We start from the raw sequence: 17,889 nt of genomic DNA on the forward strand, positions 1-17,889 counted from the left end.
CAGATAAATTTATCCTTTATCTTTTTCTCCTCCTTCCTTCCTTCCTTCCTTGGAGTTCCAAAGTTAAGACCCAGATAAGAAGTAAAGCAGGTCATCGTTGCCAGTTAGTTTGTGGGGGGCAGCGGAATGTGTGCTGCATGCGCTGCGGCCTTTTTCAGTTTTCACTAATCTCATTCGAGCAGCACTGGTTAAGTGGATGGCTCGGCGTGCAGTGGCCTCTGCAGTGTCGTTTGGGTGCCTCACTGGTCCTCCTCCCTTCCCTTCCCTTCACTTCCCTTGGCTAGCTGCCTCTGTCATCGCTGACTCAACCATGACGTACGTAGTCCAACTGCTCGGAACAATTAAGCTAGCTCATAAATAAAGAGGCTTTTGCCTTCTCTTTGAATGCCATTAATGTAGTGATACTGATTTGCACTGACGACGTATAGAGTCTGCGATCGATCTGCTTAATTACTTTGACTTTGTTTGGTGATTGATTGATGATGTGAGTCTGAAGTCATTTTCTTAGAATTTGTGCTTACTGCCCTGTTGAAAATTAAATCATGTATGCACAAGAATGGCATGCAATTTGGAGGTCGTTCTTCCGACGTTCGGTGGAATCTTCTGTTGGATATAGCAGCTTTTTCAGGGCGGGTCTCCCCTATTTGAAGGGGAGGAGCAATAGCATATATAAGGGAATGAATTGTAAATATGATTTTAGTACCATATTAAAAATTTGAAAGTACTTTTGTGAGTTTATATTGTTTCACAATTATTGATGTTCACTCATGGACCTACAAGTGGATTTTATCTTTTAATTTGAGGACACGGAAAAAAAATTTCTTTTCATCCTCTAATCCCTTGTCAGTTAACTAGAGGAACATTTGAAATTTTGAACCCACCTCTTTATTTTTGTCAATAAAAAATTAAAAAGGAGAAAATTAGAAACCTCACGCTCCATTGGAGATGACCTAACGCATCAAACTAACATTTTTCTCTCGGGGCTTTGGTATGATAATAAACTACAAGACACCTCTTAAAATAATAAGGATTCGAATCTAACACATAATATATTATATCTGAAAATTTCAAATTACTTGTGGCATAGGCTCTATCTACATTTTTCGATTTACATAGTTGATGAAAAATTTTCATAGGACTGGACTATCACCTCGAGATTACTTAGATGATATCTTAATTACAAAAAAATAAATTATATCCATATTTTTTTTTAAAAAAAAAAGTTGTATATATGATTTTATTTTCTTAACTGACCTAGCTGTTTGGCCGTTTGCTTTTACAGCAACGTAAAAACGAAGCGCGGTCAACGAAACTAGAAGAGTCAGAAGAGAAACCCTGAAGTCATAACAGATTACGTCATGCATGACCTGGACACTCCAAAACCTCCTGCACAATAATAATTTTAAAAAAAAAAAAACAAGATCTCTCCTTCAATCTGCTTCCTCTTTATTTCTATACGCAATCACAAAGCTAACTAGAAAAAGCTGAAATCTCCATGAATTCCCGATCCGAAGATCCTCGACACTGCTGCAGCTGCTTCCTGATCAGGGATATATGGTGCAGTCCCACCCACTCAGCTCATCCTCCTCCGGCCACTCCATGCACGGAAACTGTACGATCTCGTCTTCACGAACCATGGGCACCTCGTCAATGCAGAAGCCAGGCGACGCTACGTCGGAACCAGCCTCATCGCTTTCATTACTCGCGGCTGCGGCGGCGGCGGCGGCTGTCAAAGGCCTATGAGTCGAGGGGTCGATCCCCAGCTTCCCCAGCTTCTTCTTGATGTGGGTGTTCCAGTGGTTCTTGATCTCGTTGTCCGTCCTCCCGGGAAGATTCGACGCGATCTTGGACCACCTGACGAGGAATCCAATCAAGCAAATTTTAAGTAATCCACAACGATTATATATACGGCCAACCTGTTTCCCAGCTGAGAGTGGAGGTCGATGACCAATTTTTCCTCTGCTTCGGAAAGCAGTCCTCGCTTGAGGTCAGGCCTGAGGTAATTGGTCCACCTGAGCCTGCAACTCTTTCCACACCTCAGAAGCCCTGGACGATTTTAATTGTAAACAAAAACATGAAATCAAAAGACAAATCTTTAGAGAAGATCGACCAGGAGGACCTGCGAGCTTGGGGACAGTCCTCCAGCAGCAATGGCCATTGGTGAGGATGAAATTGACGAGCTTCCTGTCTTCTTCCGCCGTCCATGGCCCCTTCTTCAGTCCTACTTTGTCACAGCAAGGCTGCCTTCCCATGTCTTGCCGGTTAGAGCCGGCCGAGCGAGGAGATGAGAGAGCAGAGGAAGGGGGAAGAAGAAGAAGAGGCCATTACCGATCGCCTTCGCCTTTCCTTTTATAGCGATGATGATGACTCCATGGGCCACGGTTTCAATTCGGGATCTCATGCACACGTGTCGTACCTAATTCGCTAACTACTTTTAACAATTGCGGAATAAAGGTTAATTCTGTCGATGAGGATTTAGCATTTGGAGAGGGAGTGATGGATCGATATGCATGCTTCGATGGCAAGCTGGAGAGCAGAGGATAAAGGCTGAAGAAAATTAAGAATCGACTTGTAAGTATAACTTGAGCAAAAGAAAGTACTGCCGATTAGTTTTTCGCTGAATGTGCAGTTACCTTGTGCAAAAGAAAAGAAGATGGCGATACGACGTGTAGCTGACTCCACCAAAAATTGAATTTATACTAAATTGCATCATATCCACTAGCCATTTGATGTGCTACATTGAGTGCCGTTAAATCACTGGGTTGGTAGTAGAGTTCCTTTTGAGTTGCCCGTCCAGATTCAATTATTTTTGAGTAAAAATAAAAAGCTTATTTTGTGAAAAGAGAGTTCCATTTCATCCGTAAAATAACATCACTACTGTTTGATATTATTATCAAATATTATATGGCCATTCTTTTAATATTAAAGAGGGTACGGCAAGCGTTTTTTATTAGAATTTTTTAATTTTTATTTTCGAAACTATTTTTATTATAGCAATAATTAATTACATCAACGGCGGAGATTTCAATTAGATAAAAATTAATCACTGATGACGTCAGCAGATTCCAGACTCGTCCACGGGCTTCTGCTTTCTACTCCCACCTCGCGGCGGCGGTCGCCGATCCGCTTCTTCCACTTCACCAGCCATCGGGCCTGTGCGGTCGCTCCTCCGCCTTTTTTTTTTCTTCTGCTGCATCCGCTGCAACCTCCGCCATGAGTTTTTTCCGGCGGGCGAAGTCCTCGCTTGTTCCCTCTTTCGTATACCGCGTCTCCTCCAAGATCAGATCCAAATTCTCGAACCCGTTTCCTCCCCGATCCTCCTCATCCTGTGCTCCCTCCTCGTCTTTTCTCTCCCCGGCGAAACCCTTCTCGTCGCCTCCCCCCTTCTCCGCCATCGTCAGACGGTCGTACTACTACGTCTCCACCCCCCAGGTTCAGCACTTCCGCCGAAAGCCCCGGTGGTACCAAAACCCGCGCGCCATTCTCGTCGTTGTTGTTGTCGGCGGAGTCTCCGTCGTCTCGATCTACTACGGCAACCTCGAGACCGTTCCCTACACAAAGCGGCGTCACTTCGTGCTCATCTCCCCCTCCCTCGAGCGCCAGCTCGGCGAGTCGGAGTTCGAGAAGCTCAAGTTGGGGTTCCGCGGTAAGATCCTGCCCGCCCTCCACCCGGACAGTGTCCGCGTGCGGCTCGTCTCGAAGGACATCATCCAGGCGCTCAAACGGGGGCTGCGCCACGACGAGCAACATTATAGCGACCCTGAGTATGCCGCGGTGAGCACCCGGCCGGAGTTTGATACGCCGGGAAAGACACAGGAGTCTATCTGGGCCCTGAGCGAGAGGGAAGAGGGCAAGTGGAGCCACGAGGATGAGATTCTTGATGACCAATGGATCCACCATAGCAGGAAGAAGGGCGAGGACACAGGAGCTCAGTCAGCAACCAAACACTTGGAGGGGCTCAATTGGGAGGTTCTGGTGGTCAGAGACAATGCCATTAACGCCTTCTGCCTTCCGGGTGGAAAGATTGTTGTTTTCACTGGATTGCTTGATCATTTCAAGAGCGATGCCGAGATTGCTACCGTCATTGGGCATGAGGTCTTCCTCTCTTGATTTTGGAATTGAGTGCCATTTGGGATCCAAGTTGATATTTTTCATAAGCCGATTTAATTGTAGGTTGGCCACGCTGTTGCTCGGCACTCTGCTGAAATGATCACGAAAAACCTGTGGTTTGCCATATTGCAGTTGATCATTCTTCAATTCTTTGCAATGCCTGACCTTGTCAATGCAATGTCAAATCTTCTCCTTAGATTACCTTTCTCACGCAGGTATGTGATCTCATCTCAATTACTACATGAATGGTGTTTACATATGTCTACTTGATTAATCTGCAAGATGTGTTTTCACTTGGGACAACTAGCTTAGGATTGATTCTGCTTCAAGCTGAATGCTTATAGAGAGAATAGCGATCTACTGTCAGAATGAAGTTATTGCCTATACTGATTGGGTCACTGTCGAATAATGTATATCAAATTGAAAGGTTTCTTGAAGGGATATACCATGAGGGAACATCTAGGATTGTAATCATGTTGAGTGTTAATGATATGCATAAAAAAAGAAAGGAAAAAGGTAATAATACCTGGATGCCAAACTAGATGGGGCTTAACACTGATGGTATGATAGTTAATGGATACAAAAATCTTCATTTAAACCCAAGCTCAGCTGTTCCTTATGGTGGCCTTTTGATTGCCTAGATAACGTTTAGGGTTCTGTTAAACAATGAAAAACTGAGCTTTTCATTTAGGGAAAAGACTGTATGATAGTTAATGGATACAAAAATCTTCATTTAAACCCAAGCTCAGCTGTTCCTTATGGTGGCCTTTTGATTGCCTAGATAACGTTTAGGGTTCTGTTAAACAATGAAAAACTGAGCTTTTCATTTAGGGAAAAGACTGTTAAATGTTGGAGCTCACGTGTGCGACTTAGGCGGATAGATTGATCAAGCTAGATGAGTGGGTCAGGTAGGTCTGACGACTCACCTGACCTACCCTACCTCTGTATACACCAAATACCAAACAACAACAACCAAGCCTTATCCACTAGGTGGGGTCGGCTATATGGATCCTTTTACGCCATTAAGCTCTATCTCTAACCATACCATCATCTATATTTAAATAAAGTTTATCTTGGTTTATCGTGGCTAACCAAGTCCTTTTTGGTCTTCCTCCTCTTTCTCGTTTGATATGCGTGTTTGTCATAGTTTCGTCTAATTGGAGCATCTAGTAGTCGTCTAAGTATATGCTTGTATCATCCTAAACGTATCTTTCGGAGTTTTCCCTCAATAGATGCAACTCCGACTTTCTTTCTAGCTCTCATTTCTTATTCTGTTCATTCTCGTTTGTTCACATATCCACCTTAACATCCTCATCTCTGCAACTCTCATCTTCTGTTTATGTGCTCGAGTCATAGCTCAACATTCAGCTCCATATTACATAGCAGGTCTAATTGCGACTTTGTAGAATTTTACTTTAAGTTTTAAAGGTACTTTACGGTTACATAAAACACTCGACGTTTTTTTCTATTTCAACCATTTTGCTTATATTCTATGTAAGACATCTCTCTCAATCCCTCCATCATTTTACAAAAATAATCCTAAATATCTAAACCTCTCGATTCCAGGCAACTTGTCGTCTCCTATCTTAACAATTGTCTCATTATATCTATGCTCATTTGACCTATTTAAATTACCTAAGTTAAGTTGATCACCTAAACATTAATTAAAAAGTTGATGAAAATATCTCTTCCACCGCTCTTTTATTTCTCCCTCGTTTACTAGTATCCTATTACATTCATCTTTAATACATTTAATTTGGATAAGATCTCTTGTCTTCCTTTCTCTCACTTTAACTATTCTATAAATGTCTTTTTCTCCATCTTTTGTATCCAATTTTTGATATAATCATTCAAAAGTTTCATTCTTTGCTTCATTCACTACTCTCTTAGCTTATTTCTTGGCTATTGTATATTTTTTTAGGTTTTCCTCGTTCTTACAAATATATAATTCCTTATAAACTATTCGTTGTCCTTTACTTTCTTTTGTACTTTCTCATTCCACTATCAAAATTCCTTCCTTAGTGGTGCATGTCTCTTTGACTCACCGAGTACACTCTTAGCTACTATTTTCAACTTTGATACAATCTTATCCCATGTTATATTAGAATCACCGTATATTTCACCCAATGCTTGTACTCCTACCTTCTCCTTGAATATATTTTGTTTCTCATCCTTTAACCTCAATGAATGAATCCATTAAACTATTGTGCTAATGCTAGGTTGTTCCCCGGAAGGAACGCATTGCAGAGTCCGACTGTAACGTCTCGGCAAGGACCGTTACATCTCCAGAACTCGGGTGTAGTGCTAAATATGCAAGAGTTTGCGTTACGGGGTTCGACTGTAACGTCTTAGCAAGGACCGCCACATCTCCATGAGAACTTGGGTGTAGTGTTAAATAAGCAAGAGTTCTCACATCATAGGTTGGATAAGAACAAATATGATAAGAAAACTAATAATCTAAGATTTGGAACATGAAACATAGGAACTTTCATTGATAAATCAATGGAGGTAGTAGATATGATGATTAGGAGAAGAATAAGTATTTTGTGTGTACAAGAGACAAAATGGACAGACGAGAAGGCAAAGATGATGGAGAACTCGGGTTTTAAGTTATGGTATACTGGAAAGAGTAAAGCAAGAAATAGAGTGGGTATTATTGTCGATAGTTTGTTAAAGGATGAAGTTGTAGGAGTAGTTAGAAAAGATGATAGAATTATAGCCCTTAAGATAATAGTGGCGAAAGAAACTATGAACATAATTAGCGTATATGCACCACAAGTAGGATTAGATGAAGCTACCAAATCAAGGTTTTGAGAGGACTTAGATGAAATATTACAAAATATTCCACCAATGAAATGATTTTAATAGGAGGTGATCTAAATGGGCATGTCGGAGTGAAAAATGAGGAATATGAGAAAGTACATAAGAGTTATGGGTTTGGAACGAGGAATGAGGAAGGGAAAACTATATTAGATTTTGCGATAACATATGACCTTATATTAGCTAATACATTTTTTAAGAAAAGAGAAGAACACTTAGTCATAGTCAAAAGTGGGAATAATAAATCGCAAATTGACTTTCTTATGGTTAGGAAGAAAGATAGAAAGATTTGTAAAGATTGCAAAATCATCCCTGGAGAAAGCTTAACTACCCAACATAGGGTAGTAGTGTTGGATATACGCCTCAAACATAGTATCAATAGAAAGAAAATATATACAATTCCTAGAATTAAGTGGTGGAAGTTAAAGGATGTGAAGCAAAATATATTTAAGGAGAAGGTAGAAGTACAAGCATTAGGTGAAATATACGATGACTCTAATACAACATGGGATAAGATGATATCAAAGTTGAAAATAGTAGCTAAGAGTGTACTCGGCATGCACCACTAAGTAAAGAATCTTGGTGGTGGAATGAAAAAGTACAAGAGAAAGTGAAGGAAAAACGAATAACTTATAAGGAATTATATATTTGTAAGAATGAGGAAAACTTAAAAAAATATACAATAGTCAAGAAAGAAGCTAAGAAAGTAGTGAGTGAAGCAAAAAATGAAACTTTTGAACGGTTATATCAAAAATTGGATACAAAAGGAGAAAGAGACATTTATAAAATAGCTAAAGTGAGAGAAAGGAAAACAAGAGATCTTAGCCAAATAAAATATATTAAAGATGAATGTAATAGGGTATTAGTAAATGATGGAGAAATAAAAGAGCGGGGGAAGAAGTATTTTCATCAACTTTTTAATGAAGGTTTAGGTGGCCAACTTAACTTAGGTAATTTAAATAAGTCAAATGAGCATAGAAATTTTAATTTTTATCGTAGAATTCAAATTTCAGAAGTAAAACAAACTTTAAATGAGATGCACAATGGAAAAGCCATTGGACCAGATGATATTCCGATAGAGGTATGGAAGTGCTTAGGGAAATAAGGTATTGAATGATTTACAAAATTATTTAATATGATATTGAAAACGAAAAAAATGTCTGATCAATGGAGGATAAGTACTCTAGTTCCCTTATATAAGGACAAGGGAGACATACAAAATTATGCAAACTATAGAGGTATTAAACTAATGAGTCATACTATGAAACTTTGGGAAAAAGTAATAGAAAAAAATTAAATAAGGAGACTACAGTGACAGAAAATCAATTTGGGTTCCTGGAAGGTCGCTACACATCTTCTTAGACAATTAATTGAAAAATATCGGGAGCAAAAACAAGATCTATTGATGGTATTCATTGACTTAGAAAAAGCTTATGATAGAGTCTCAAGAGAAATTATATGGAGAATTTTATAAAAGAGAGGTGTAAGCGTAACATATATTAAACTAATTAAGGATATGTATGAGGATGTTGTAGAATCGCGGCGGCCGGCTAGAAGGGGGGTTGAATAGCCTGCAAAAATAAATCACAAACCTTTCTCGACTTCTTAAACTGACACTTGCATATAAAGAGTAAATAAATAAAACAGAAAGACGAGGCTCACAAGATTTGACTTGGTTACAACCAGGGAGGTTGTTAATCCAAGGAAGATGTTGCACTAAAAACTCCTACAGGCGGAGAAGCCTCTTACAACGATGAAGCACAAAAAAACAGAAGCTCAACTACTAATAAAGCGTACAAGTGTAGAAAGAATGAATTGCTTGAGTTGTTGAAAAGCTTCTGGACCAAGGCTATATTTATAGCCTTGGTCGGGGCGCCCCGAAGGTTCCGGGCGCCCTGAGGGGATAAATTTTATCCCCCAACGTTCAGATCGAGTCAAAACTCGATCCTGTGAAAAAGTCAACTCTGGGCGCCCGGAAGGGTTCCGGGTGCCCCGGAGAGCTCCGTGCGCCTCGGAGGGCTCTGGGCGCCCTGGAGGGAAAAGCCAACCCCGTTGACTTTTTTCCGCCTAGGTCTTCTCCTCCGTCTCCGTTCGCCTTAGACCGAGTCTTCCACTCGCTTGGGTGATCTCTGCCATCCAGAATAGGGCTCACTCGAACCCAAGTTCCGGTCTTCTCGAGCAGGCTTCCGCTCCAGCTTCTCGTCCCTCGAAATCGCCGCGTGTTTCCTTCTCGTCCGCCAGCGTACTCATCCGCAGTCTTTGTCCCTCAGTCGCACCCCGTGCCGACCTTCTCGCTAGCTGCGTCTCTTCCTCCCCGAGTAGTCTTCCGTTTCGGCTTCTCGTCCCTCGGAACCACCACACGCTTCCTTCTCGTCCGTCGGCGTACTCTTCCACAGCGCCTCGTCCCTCGGACGCACCGCGTGCCGTCCTTCTCGCTAGCTGCGTCTTCCACTCGACTACCTGTGCTCCTAAGCTCCTGCACACTTAGACACAAGGTTAGAAATACACAGGACCTAACTTAACTTGTTGATCACACCAAAACAACCTTGGGGTTCCAACAATCTCCCCTTTTTTTATGTGAGCAACCCAAGTTAAGCTAAGGTAAAAATAGATATAAAAATTAAACTAACTAATTTTGCAATAAAGTGCAAAAATATAGAAAATTTAATTTGTTGGGTCTACCTCCCTCTAGACTTATACTTTTCCTTCTCCTCCTTTGATCACATAAAAAATTGGGGTCCGAAAAAAAATCTAAGGGTTTTTAAAAAAAAAAATTCTAATTTTCTAAAAAAAATTCTAAGTTAAAGATTTTGCAATAATTTTCAGCAAAAATATTCTAAGTTTGAAAAACTTTAGGTAAGAAAATTTTATCTTAAGAAAAAACTCAAAAAAAAAAAAATTAAGAAATTCTGACTTACGAAATTTTGCAACAAAAATTTCTAAGTAAAAATTCAATCGAAAAAAAATTTTAATTTCAGATTTTTTAAAAAAAAAAATCTAAGTAAAAAAAATATTTTTGAAAAATGTTTAATAGACTTTTTAAAGCATTATTAAATTCTAATTTTAATACTTTACCAGAAAGTTAATTAAACATTTAATTTCGGTATTTTGGCTTCCAGGTCGTGGCGAGGCACTAGACCTTCTTGATTATTGGAGCAACAACCACTTCCTTAGACAAAGCCTCATAAAGAAATTTACTGTTTAATTTTTTCGCTGAAAGCGCTAATTTTGATTAAAATTAAGGTTAAGCAAGATTTGGGAACCCAATATATGTTCCAGCCTACTGGATTAATCAAAAATTTCTTAGGGACATATTTTCTTGAAATATTCCTAATTTATCCCTTGTGATATCTATAATACCAATTTAAATTATTAAACTTTCTAAAATTTGTATTAGATAAGCATGCACGATTTTTCAAGTTATCTACTTGAATTTTCATATTTTCATTTTCTGATTTCAATTTCTCATTTTCTAATTTAACTTTATCTAATTCTTCTAAAGGGCAAGATTTAACTAATATTATTTTTAAATTCTTAATTTCTTTTTCTAACTTGCAGTTAGCAACTTAACAAACTCAAAAAGTTTATCGGGAGGAAGAGATCGTACCTCACTTACCTTGTCGATCTCGTTATTCATGTCTTCCCCTGAACTGCTGCTTTCTTCCGACGTGGCTTCCCCTTCATTGATACTCTCGATGTTCATTTCGAAAGAGCTTGACTCGCAGTCGTCATCTTGATGACTTGCCATTAGTGCAAGTCCGGAGAAGGCTTCAACTTCCGATTCGGACGACATATCGTCCCACGTCGCTTTTAATGCCTTGCGCTTTTGGATAGACTTCTTGCTTTTTTCCTTGTCCTTGACGTGCCCTTCTTCGTCGCAGTGGTAGCAGCGGATCATCCTTTTCTTTTTACCCTGCGGATGGTTAGAGGTTCTAGATTTACAAAGTTTTTTAAACCGTCTTACCATCATTACCATTTCCTTGTCGTCGAGAGAAGACTCCGACTCAGGTTCGTCTCTCGATGCTTTGAGGGTGACGTTGTTCTTGGGCTCCTTCATACCTGCACATCTTGATTCGTGCACTTCAAATGTAAAAAAGAATTCTTCTAATGAAATTTTTTCTAAGTCTTTTGAAATATAAAAGGCATCTACTAGTGACGCCCATTTTGAATTTCTTGGAAAAGAATTTAACGCGTACCTTAGCGAATCTCGGTTACTTACCTTTTCTCCAAGATTCGACAGTCCGGTGATGATCTCTTTGATTCTCGAGTGCAGATACGCAACTGTCTCGTCTTCCCCAAGTCGCAGGCTGGTGAGCTGGTTGCGGAGTAGATCTCGTTTTGCGAGTTTTGCTTCGAACGTTCCTTCGTGCAGTTCAAGGAACTTCTCCCAAAGTTCCTTCGCGGAGTCGTAGTTGCCGATCAGGTTGACTTCTTGTGGCGGAAGAATGGTTAGTAGATGATACTCAGCTTTGTCGTTTGCCACGTAGTCGGTCTGCTCCTTTTTCGTCCAGTGGTGTTTTTCCTTACCTTCCGGTGCTGTAAAATCGAATTCCATAATTAACATTAAATTGAAATCAATTTTAAAGAATACCTGCATTCGCTTTTTCCAGCTAGCGAATTCCCTTTCGAATTTCGGCGGGTAGATGCTTGGTCCAGCCATTAACTTTGCTTCTATTGGCGGTTAGTCTTCTTAAAGCGTCTTGGCTCTGATACCACTTGTAGGATCGCGGCGGCCGACTAGAAGGGGGTTAAATAGCCTGCAAAAATAAAGCACAAACCTTTCTCGACTTCTTAAACTGACACTTGCATATAAAGAGTAAATAAATAAAACAGAAAGACGAGGCTCACAAGATTTAACTTGGTTACAACTGGGGAGGTTGTTAATCCAAGGAAGATGTCGCACTAAAAACTCCTTCAGGCGGAGAAGCCTCTTACAACGATGAAGCGCAAAAAACATAAGCTCAACTACTAATAAAGCGTACAAGTGTAGAAAGAATGAATTGCTTGAGTTGTTGAAAAGCTTCTAGACCAAGGCTATATTATAGCCTTGGTCGGGACGTCCCGAATGGTTTCGAACGCCCGGGAGGGATACATTTTATACCCCAACGTTCAGATCGAGTCAAAACTCGATCCTGTGAAAAAGTTAACTCCGGGCGCTCGGAAGGGTTCCGGGCGCCCCGGAGGGAAAAATCAACCCCGTTGACTTTTTTCCGCCTGGGTCTTCTGCTCCGGCTCCGTTCGCCTCAGACCGAGTCTTCCGCTCACTTGGGTGATCTCTGCCATCCAGAATAGGGCTCACCCAAACCCAAGTTCCGGTCTTCTCGAGCAGGCTTCCGCTCCGGCTTCTCGTCCCTCGGAATTGCCGCGTGTTTCCTTCTCATCCGCCAGCGTACTCATCCGCAGTCTTCGTCCCTCGGTCGAACCCCGTGCTGACCTTCTCGCTAGCTGCGTCTCTTACTCCCCGAGCAGTCTTTCGCTTCGGCTTCTCGTCCCTTGGAACCACCGCACGCTTCCTTCTCGTCCGTCGACGTACTCTTCCGCAGTGCCTCGTCCCTCGGACGCACCGCATGTCGTCCTTCTCGCTAGCTGCGTCTTCCGCTCGACTACCTGTGCTCCTAAGCTCCTGCACACTTAGACACAAGGTTAGAAACACACAGGACTTAACTTGTTGATCATACCAAAACAACCTTGGGGTTCCAACAAATGTAACAACCAGAGTAAAGACTTCAGACGGAGTAACTGAAGCATTTCCAATAAAGATAGGGTTATATCAAGGATCAGCTCTAAGTCCCTATCTTTTTATATTAATTATGGACGAACTCACTGCGGATATTCGAGACATAGTACCGTGGTGCATGTTGTTTGCAGATGATATTATTTTGGTAGATGAGACACGTGAAGGAGTAAATGCTAAACTAGAATCTTGGAGGGAAACACTAGAAGGGAAAGGTTTAAGCTTAGTAGATTAAAGACAGAATATATGGAATTTAAGTTTAGCAATATTAGAAGTAATGAAACAATTGTTAAGATAGGAGAGAACGAGTTGTTTGGAACCGAGAGATTTAAATATTTAGGATCATTTTTGCAAAATGATGGAAGGATTAAGAGAGATGTCTTACATAGAATACAAGCAGGATAAGTGAAATGGAGGGGAGCGTCGAGTGTTTTATGTGACCGTAAAGTACCTCTTAAACTTAAAGGTAAATTCTATAAAATCGCAGTTAGACCTACTATGTTATATGGAGTTGAATGTTGGGCTATAACTCGAGCACATGAGCAGAAGATGAGAGTTGCAGAGATGAGGATGTTAATGTGGATGTGTGGATATACGAGGATGGACAAAATAAGAAATGAGAGCATTAGAGAGAAAGTCGGAGTTATATCTATTGAGGAAAAATTTCGAGAGACACGTTTAAGATGATACGGACATGTACTTAGACGACCAATAAATGCGTCAGTTAGGCGATGTGAAACTATGATAAACATACATATTAAACGAGGAAGAGGAAGACCAAAAAAGACTTGGTTAGTAACAATAAAACAAGATAAAATTTATTTAAATATAGATTCATACAGCCGACCCCACCTAGTAGGAAAAGGCTTGGTTGGTTGTTGTTGTTGTATCCTTTAACTTCCAAATAACAAAAAAAAAATCTTTTTCAACATATGTTATTATCACATGCAAATAATAGAAAAATTATCTATTATTTTTCATGAAAAGTTGATCTAAAAATATTTTCTACAAATAAATTATTTTTCAGCAGACAAATAAAGCCTAGGTAGAAATTTGAATAACTCCAAAGAGGCTATACACATTAGATTTTTTAAAAACAAAATAGCTACCCTCAATAAGAGAAATTGATTACATAGTTTTCTCCTTCTTAGAAATACTAGTGACCATTTGATGTGACACAAGACAAACAAGGACTGGAATTTCACTCAGGAGGAACAACTCTCATACAAAGAATACAATTAAAATTTATATTAATTCAAAGATGTCTATTATAGTAATCAGGATGACTTCTTTCATAAACTTGACTCTAATTGAGATTATAATTATTCTCTAAGTATTATCAAAATCGAATATGCTAATTGACTTCAAATTATCAAATGAGAAAACTCAAATTCAAAAGTTGTTATGATTGTGCTTATCTTGAATATTTTTCAATTAGTTTTCTTTTATTGCGAACTCGTTAATCTTAAATTAATCTCAATTTATTTTCTTCAACTATTTTCTTTTTGTGCATTATTCATTTTTTCTATTTCCTTGAATTATTTTATTTTCTCACAAAATTCTTTTCCATATTACCACTACAATTACCGCTACTTTGGAACAACATCTTCATTTTGAATCTGATTCCATTCAGGACTAGGGTTTGGTTTCTACATGTGCTGCAATGGTGGCTAGTTTTGCATTGTCAATTATCTCCATTTTTTGTCAACTTCATTTAGTAGCTAGTCCGTGCATTCAAGGCCCCCGGGGTAGGGTTGAGTTGGCTAGTACAGGGCAAAGTTGCTATCATAAGGCAAGAGTTTGAATCTCAGCAAAATCGAAGAAAAAAAGCCCTCCCCGTACTGGATTTACCTCCTCACAGATTGTCGCGGGGTCGATCATGTAGGGCTGCTACGTGGCGGATTCCACCTTTTACTACCATAGTCCGTGCATCTAGGAAGTTTCCTTTGCTGATTACCCAAGCTGAACATAGAGCTCAAACTGTGCTATCATTTGATGCCAGTGTTCTAATTGACCATATATACTTACCTTGAAGATGCCGGCCAACAAGGATTAGTACTAAAAAGTAAATAGATTTTTGAAGGCTATTGAGCTTGGGAGTGGACTTGACATTACAGATACAAAGACAGGGATTTTATTAGATCACCTAAATTGTGTGTGTATGATACCATTTTGGATTAAAAGAAAGGTGTTAAGTTTGGGGAGGAGAAATATTATATTATGTTACTCCCAAGATATACTATTTCATAGTATATATAGGACTCATAGATAAACCTCTAAACCTAAAAGAATTAGTGTGGACGGAACTGAATCCACTGCTTCTAACACCTAGTAACTCTAATACTTTGGCAAAAGATTAAAGGAAAATGTTTACTGAAATTTGGTGATAACTAATTTGAATTGTTATAATCCTTTGAATATATATTGAGATATATTTGGAATCTAGCTGAGTTGGTGAAACTTGGGCTGAGGAATCGGTTTAAAACTGAACTAACTGAGCCGATTTAACCACAACTGAACAAACCGAACTTTCTTCGAACCGACCAAACTTTTCAACAAAAACCAAATAAATCAAACCAATAAAATATCGGTTAATTTGATTTTTGACCGAATTAATTGAACTTTTCAACAATTATACATTTCTATTCGATTTTAACTTTCTATTCGGAATTAGGAACTTACATTTTCCCGGTTTAGGGATTTAAGGTTTAGCTTATTTGGTTTAATCAAATTAGGAGTTTTAAAACCGAAATCGAATCGAATTAACTGAAATAAACAATATTAAAGAAAATTGAATTTTCAAAATAACCGAACTGAACTTTTAAATTTGGTCAGTTCAGTCAATTAATTCGGTTTAACCGAACTTTTGCTCACTTCTAGGTGAAACCACCTTTGTTGAGATCCATTAGAAATAGTGCACGAGAAACTTAGTTGAGACTAACTGATTTAAGTGAAGACAGAAAATTCTGGATAATCCAGCAATTCCTGGTTCATTCACAAAAGTTGTTTCCTTCAAGTAGTGTTGTGTCTTATGCTGCTTGTTTTGCATAGTTCAACACTTACAATTCAATTACTTGCTTAGTTTCCCCTGAAGTATGATTGCTTGATGGATTTTGCTTCTAAGAGAAATTGTAATTTGGGTTTCTATATTGATACGCTTACACATAGATGATAGGATAACAAAATCATTTAGAGTTAGACAGACTTAAAAACAAAAAATAGGTTATCCCAAAGTTACCTATCCAGTTAATTGTCTTCTGAAAGTTCATGAATTCCCCTTCTCTTTCTAGTTATCATGGCCATAAGCAAAGCAATGCTGTAGTTGTGTAATAAATGATCTGTTCACTAGGATGGAAATGGAGGCAGATTACATTGGACTATTGCTGCTTGCCTCTGCTGGATGTGATCCACGCATTGCACCACAAGTTTACGAGAAACTGGGCAAACTCACTGGCGACTCTGCATGGAAAGATTACCTCTCAACCCATCCATCCAGCAAAAAGAGGGCACAATTGCTGTCTCAAGCTAATGTGATGGAGGAAGCACTTTCTATCTACAGAGAAACCATGGCCGGCCGTGGAATTGAAGGTTTCTTGTAGCTCTGCTCTTTCCAGGTACAAATACCACAAAGAAATTACTCTTAGTTCCATTGAGATCCACCTAGTATTTAGAATATTTGTAAAGGTCAAGGTCGCCTCCTTGATAAAAACACCTTTAGCATCTGCCACAGGTTTCCTTGTGTGAAGTTTCAGCTCATGCCATTTTCCTGGAGTTAAATCTACATGAATATTTGGATGGTCAAATTATTAGTTGGCAAGCAGCGAGTCAGCTGATTTTGTTGAGAGAGAGATGAAATAAGCTGTGAATCCTGTTGTGAAATAAATGTTCAAGGGAAACAAATAAATCTAACACAGCCTGTGTTTTTTGTTTATTTCTTGTACTACCTTTAAAACTTGCAAATTTAGTACAAAGTGTGGATTTCATACTAAAAACTTGCATTTGTAATTAGTTAGTTTCCTTAATTAGTTAGCTGACAATATTAAGAATAAATAAATGCGTTAAATTTCTTTGGTGATTTTTAATATCTTTAATTTTGTTTTGGTCTGCCTAATTTTTTTGATGCATACCACTGATAACCTCCAATTATCGATATCTCATTATTTCAACAATCTAGTTGTAGCCTTCGGGATGATGGTGTAGTTTTTTTAAATTTCTCAATCATCTACGTAGTAAGTCCTAGTTTTAATGAATTAATGAATAAATTTTTCTTATTGAGTAATTGATCTAAGAATGTTGAATTGATTAGCCGTCCATTATGAGCATTTCTTGATTCATCTTGATAGTCATTTGAAAATTTTTATAGTCAGATTGATCTCCTTAAAATTAATTTGTCTAAGTTAGATATATGATATAACTTAAAAAATAAAATATATACAAAGCTCAATGAAATAATAAAAGTAATTTTCAATAGGATTTGAATACTTTATCATGCTACTAATCATACTCAACTTGAGTTTGAGTTTGAATTCGATTAGAATATTGAACTTGCAAGTAGACTAGGACCAGCTGTTGCATTCTCCTCGATCTTAGATGGATTCCCGATGTATTTTGGACCGGCACCTTTAAGTTAACGTTTCTAAAAGCCTAATATATGATTCGTAGCCGCCCCTAACCCTAATTTGAATAAGTCAACGTTTTGCTTTTCATTATAGATCATATCATAATCTCCTACATCGGTTACTGCCATTCCTGTCCGGTCAACTAAGAGATAACTACAAGGAGTCAACGTTTCAAAGCAAAGAAACGTATCCAAATACGTTAGTAACGCTACAACAAGCCATGAACAAAAGCAGCTCTGCACTAGTAGAATGATGGTGCATCAACGATCATGGGAGCGGTCACAATTCTCGGTTCATGTTTCAAAAGCGCATGAGGTGTTATCATAATGAAATTTGAGTTTGAATTTTGATAAAATCGAGATAAATACCTTCCTTATGTATTTTTCTATGTTGACCTTGAGACGAGTTGATAGGGGTGCGGGGCGAACATATTCAATTTTTATCACAATATTTCAAAAGTATTTATAGATATTTTTCTTGAATGGAATAAATATTTTAAGACTTTGAGAGGTTGGATCGTTTTCGTTTATATTTCTAGATTTATTCTATGGTCAAATTAGACAATTCAAAAAACTGAATATTTGAATTAGTTAATTTAAGGAATTT

The 17,889-nt window shown here is 38.7% G+C and overlaps 2 protein-coding genes across 2 annotated transcripts; one reads left to right on the top strand and one right to left on the bottom strand.

Moving 5' to 3' along the window:
* Positions 1–1,329: 1,329 nt before the first annotated feature.
* LOC121997320 (transcription factor MYB20-like) lies at positions 1,330–2,512 on the bottom strand. Its single transcript, XM_042551672.1, has 3 exons — positions 2,120–2,512; positions 1,917–2,046; positions 1,330–1,854 (listed from the first exon to the last, which is right to left on the bottom strand). Exons 1-3 carry the CDS (start codon positions 2,250–2,252, stop codon positions 1,545–1,547), a joined length of 573 nt encoding a protein of 190 aa, XP_042407606.1. The 5' UTR covers positions 2,253–2,512; the 3' UTR covers positions 1,330–1,544.
* Positions 2,513–3,038: 526 nt separating this feature from the next.
* Positions 3,039–16,739, top strand: LOC121997321 (mitochondrial metalloendopeptidase OMA1-like). The gene is made up of 4 exons (XM_042551673.1): positions 3,039–4,095; positions 4,174–4,325; positions 16,014–16,278; positions 16,383–16,739. Exons 1-3 carry the CDS (start codon positions 3,214–3,216, stop codon positions 16,261–16,263), a joined length of 1,284 nt encoding a protein of 427 aa, XP_042407607.1. The 5' UTR covers positions 3,039–3,213; the 3' UTR covers positions 16,264–16,278; positions 16,383–16,739.
* The last annotated feature ends 1,150 nt before the right edge of the window (positions 16,740–17,889 follow it).

The sequence above is a fragment of the Zingiber officinale genome, chromosome 6A (genome assembly GCF_018446385.1).
Source record: "Zingiber officinale cultivar Zhangliang chromosome 6A, Zo_v1.1, whole genome shotgun sequence".
Lineage (NCBI taxonomy): Eukaryota > Viridiplantae > Streptophyta > Magnoliopsida > Zingiberales > Zingiberaceae > Zingiber > Zingiber officinale.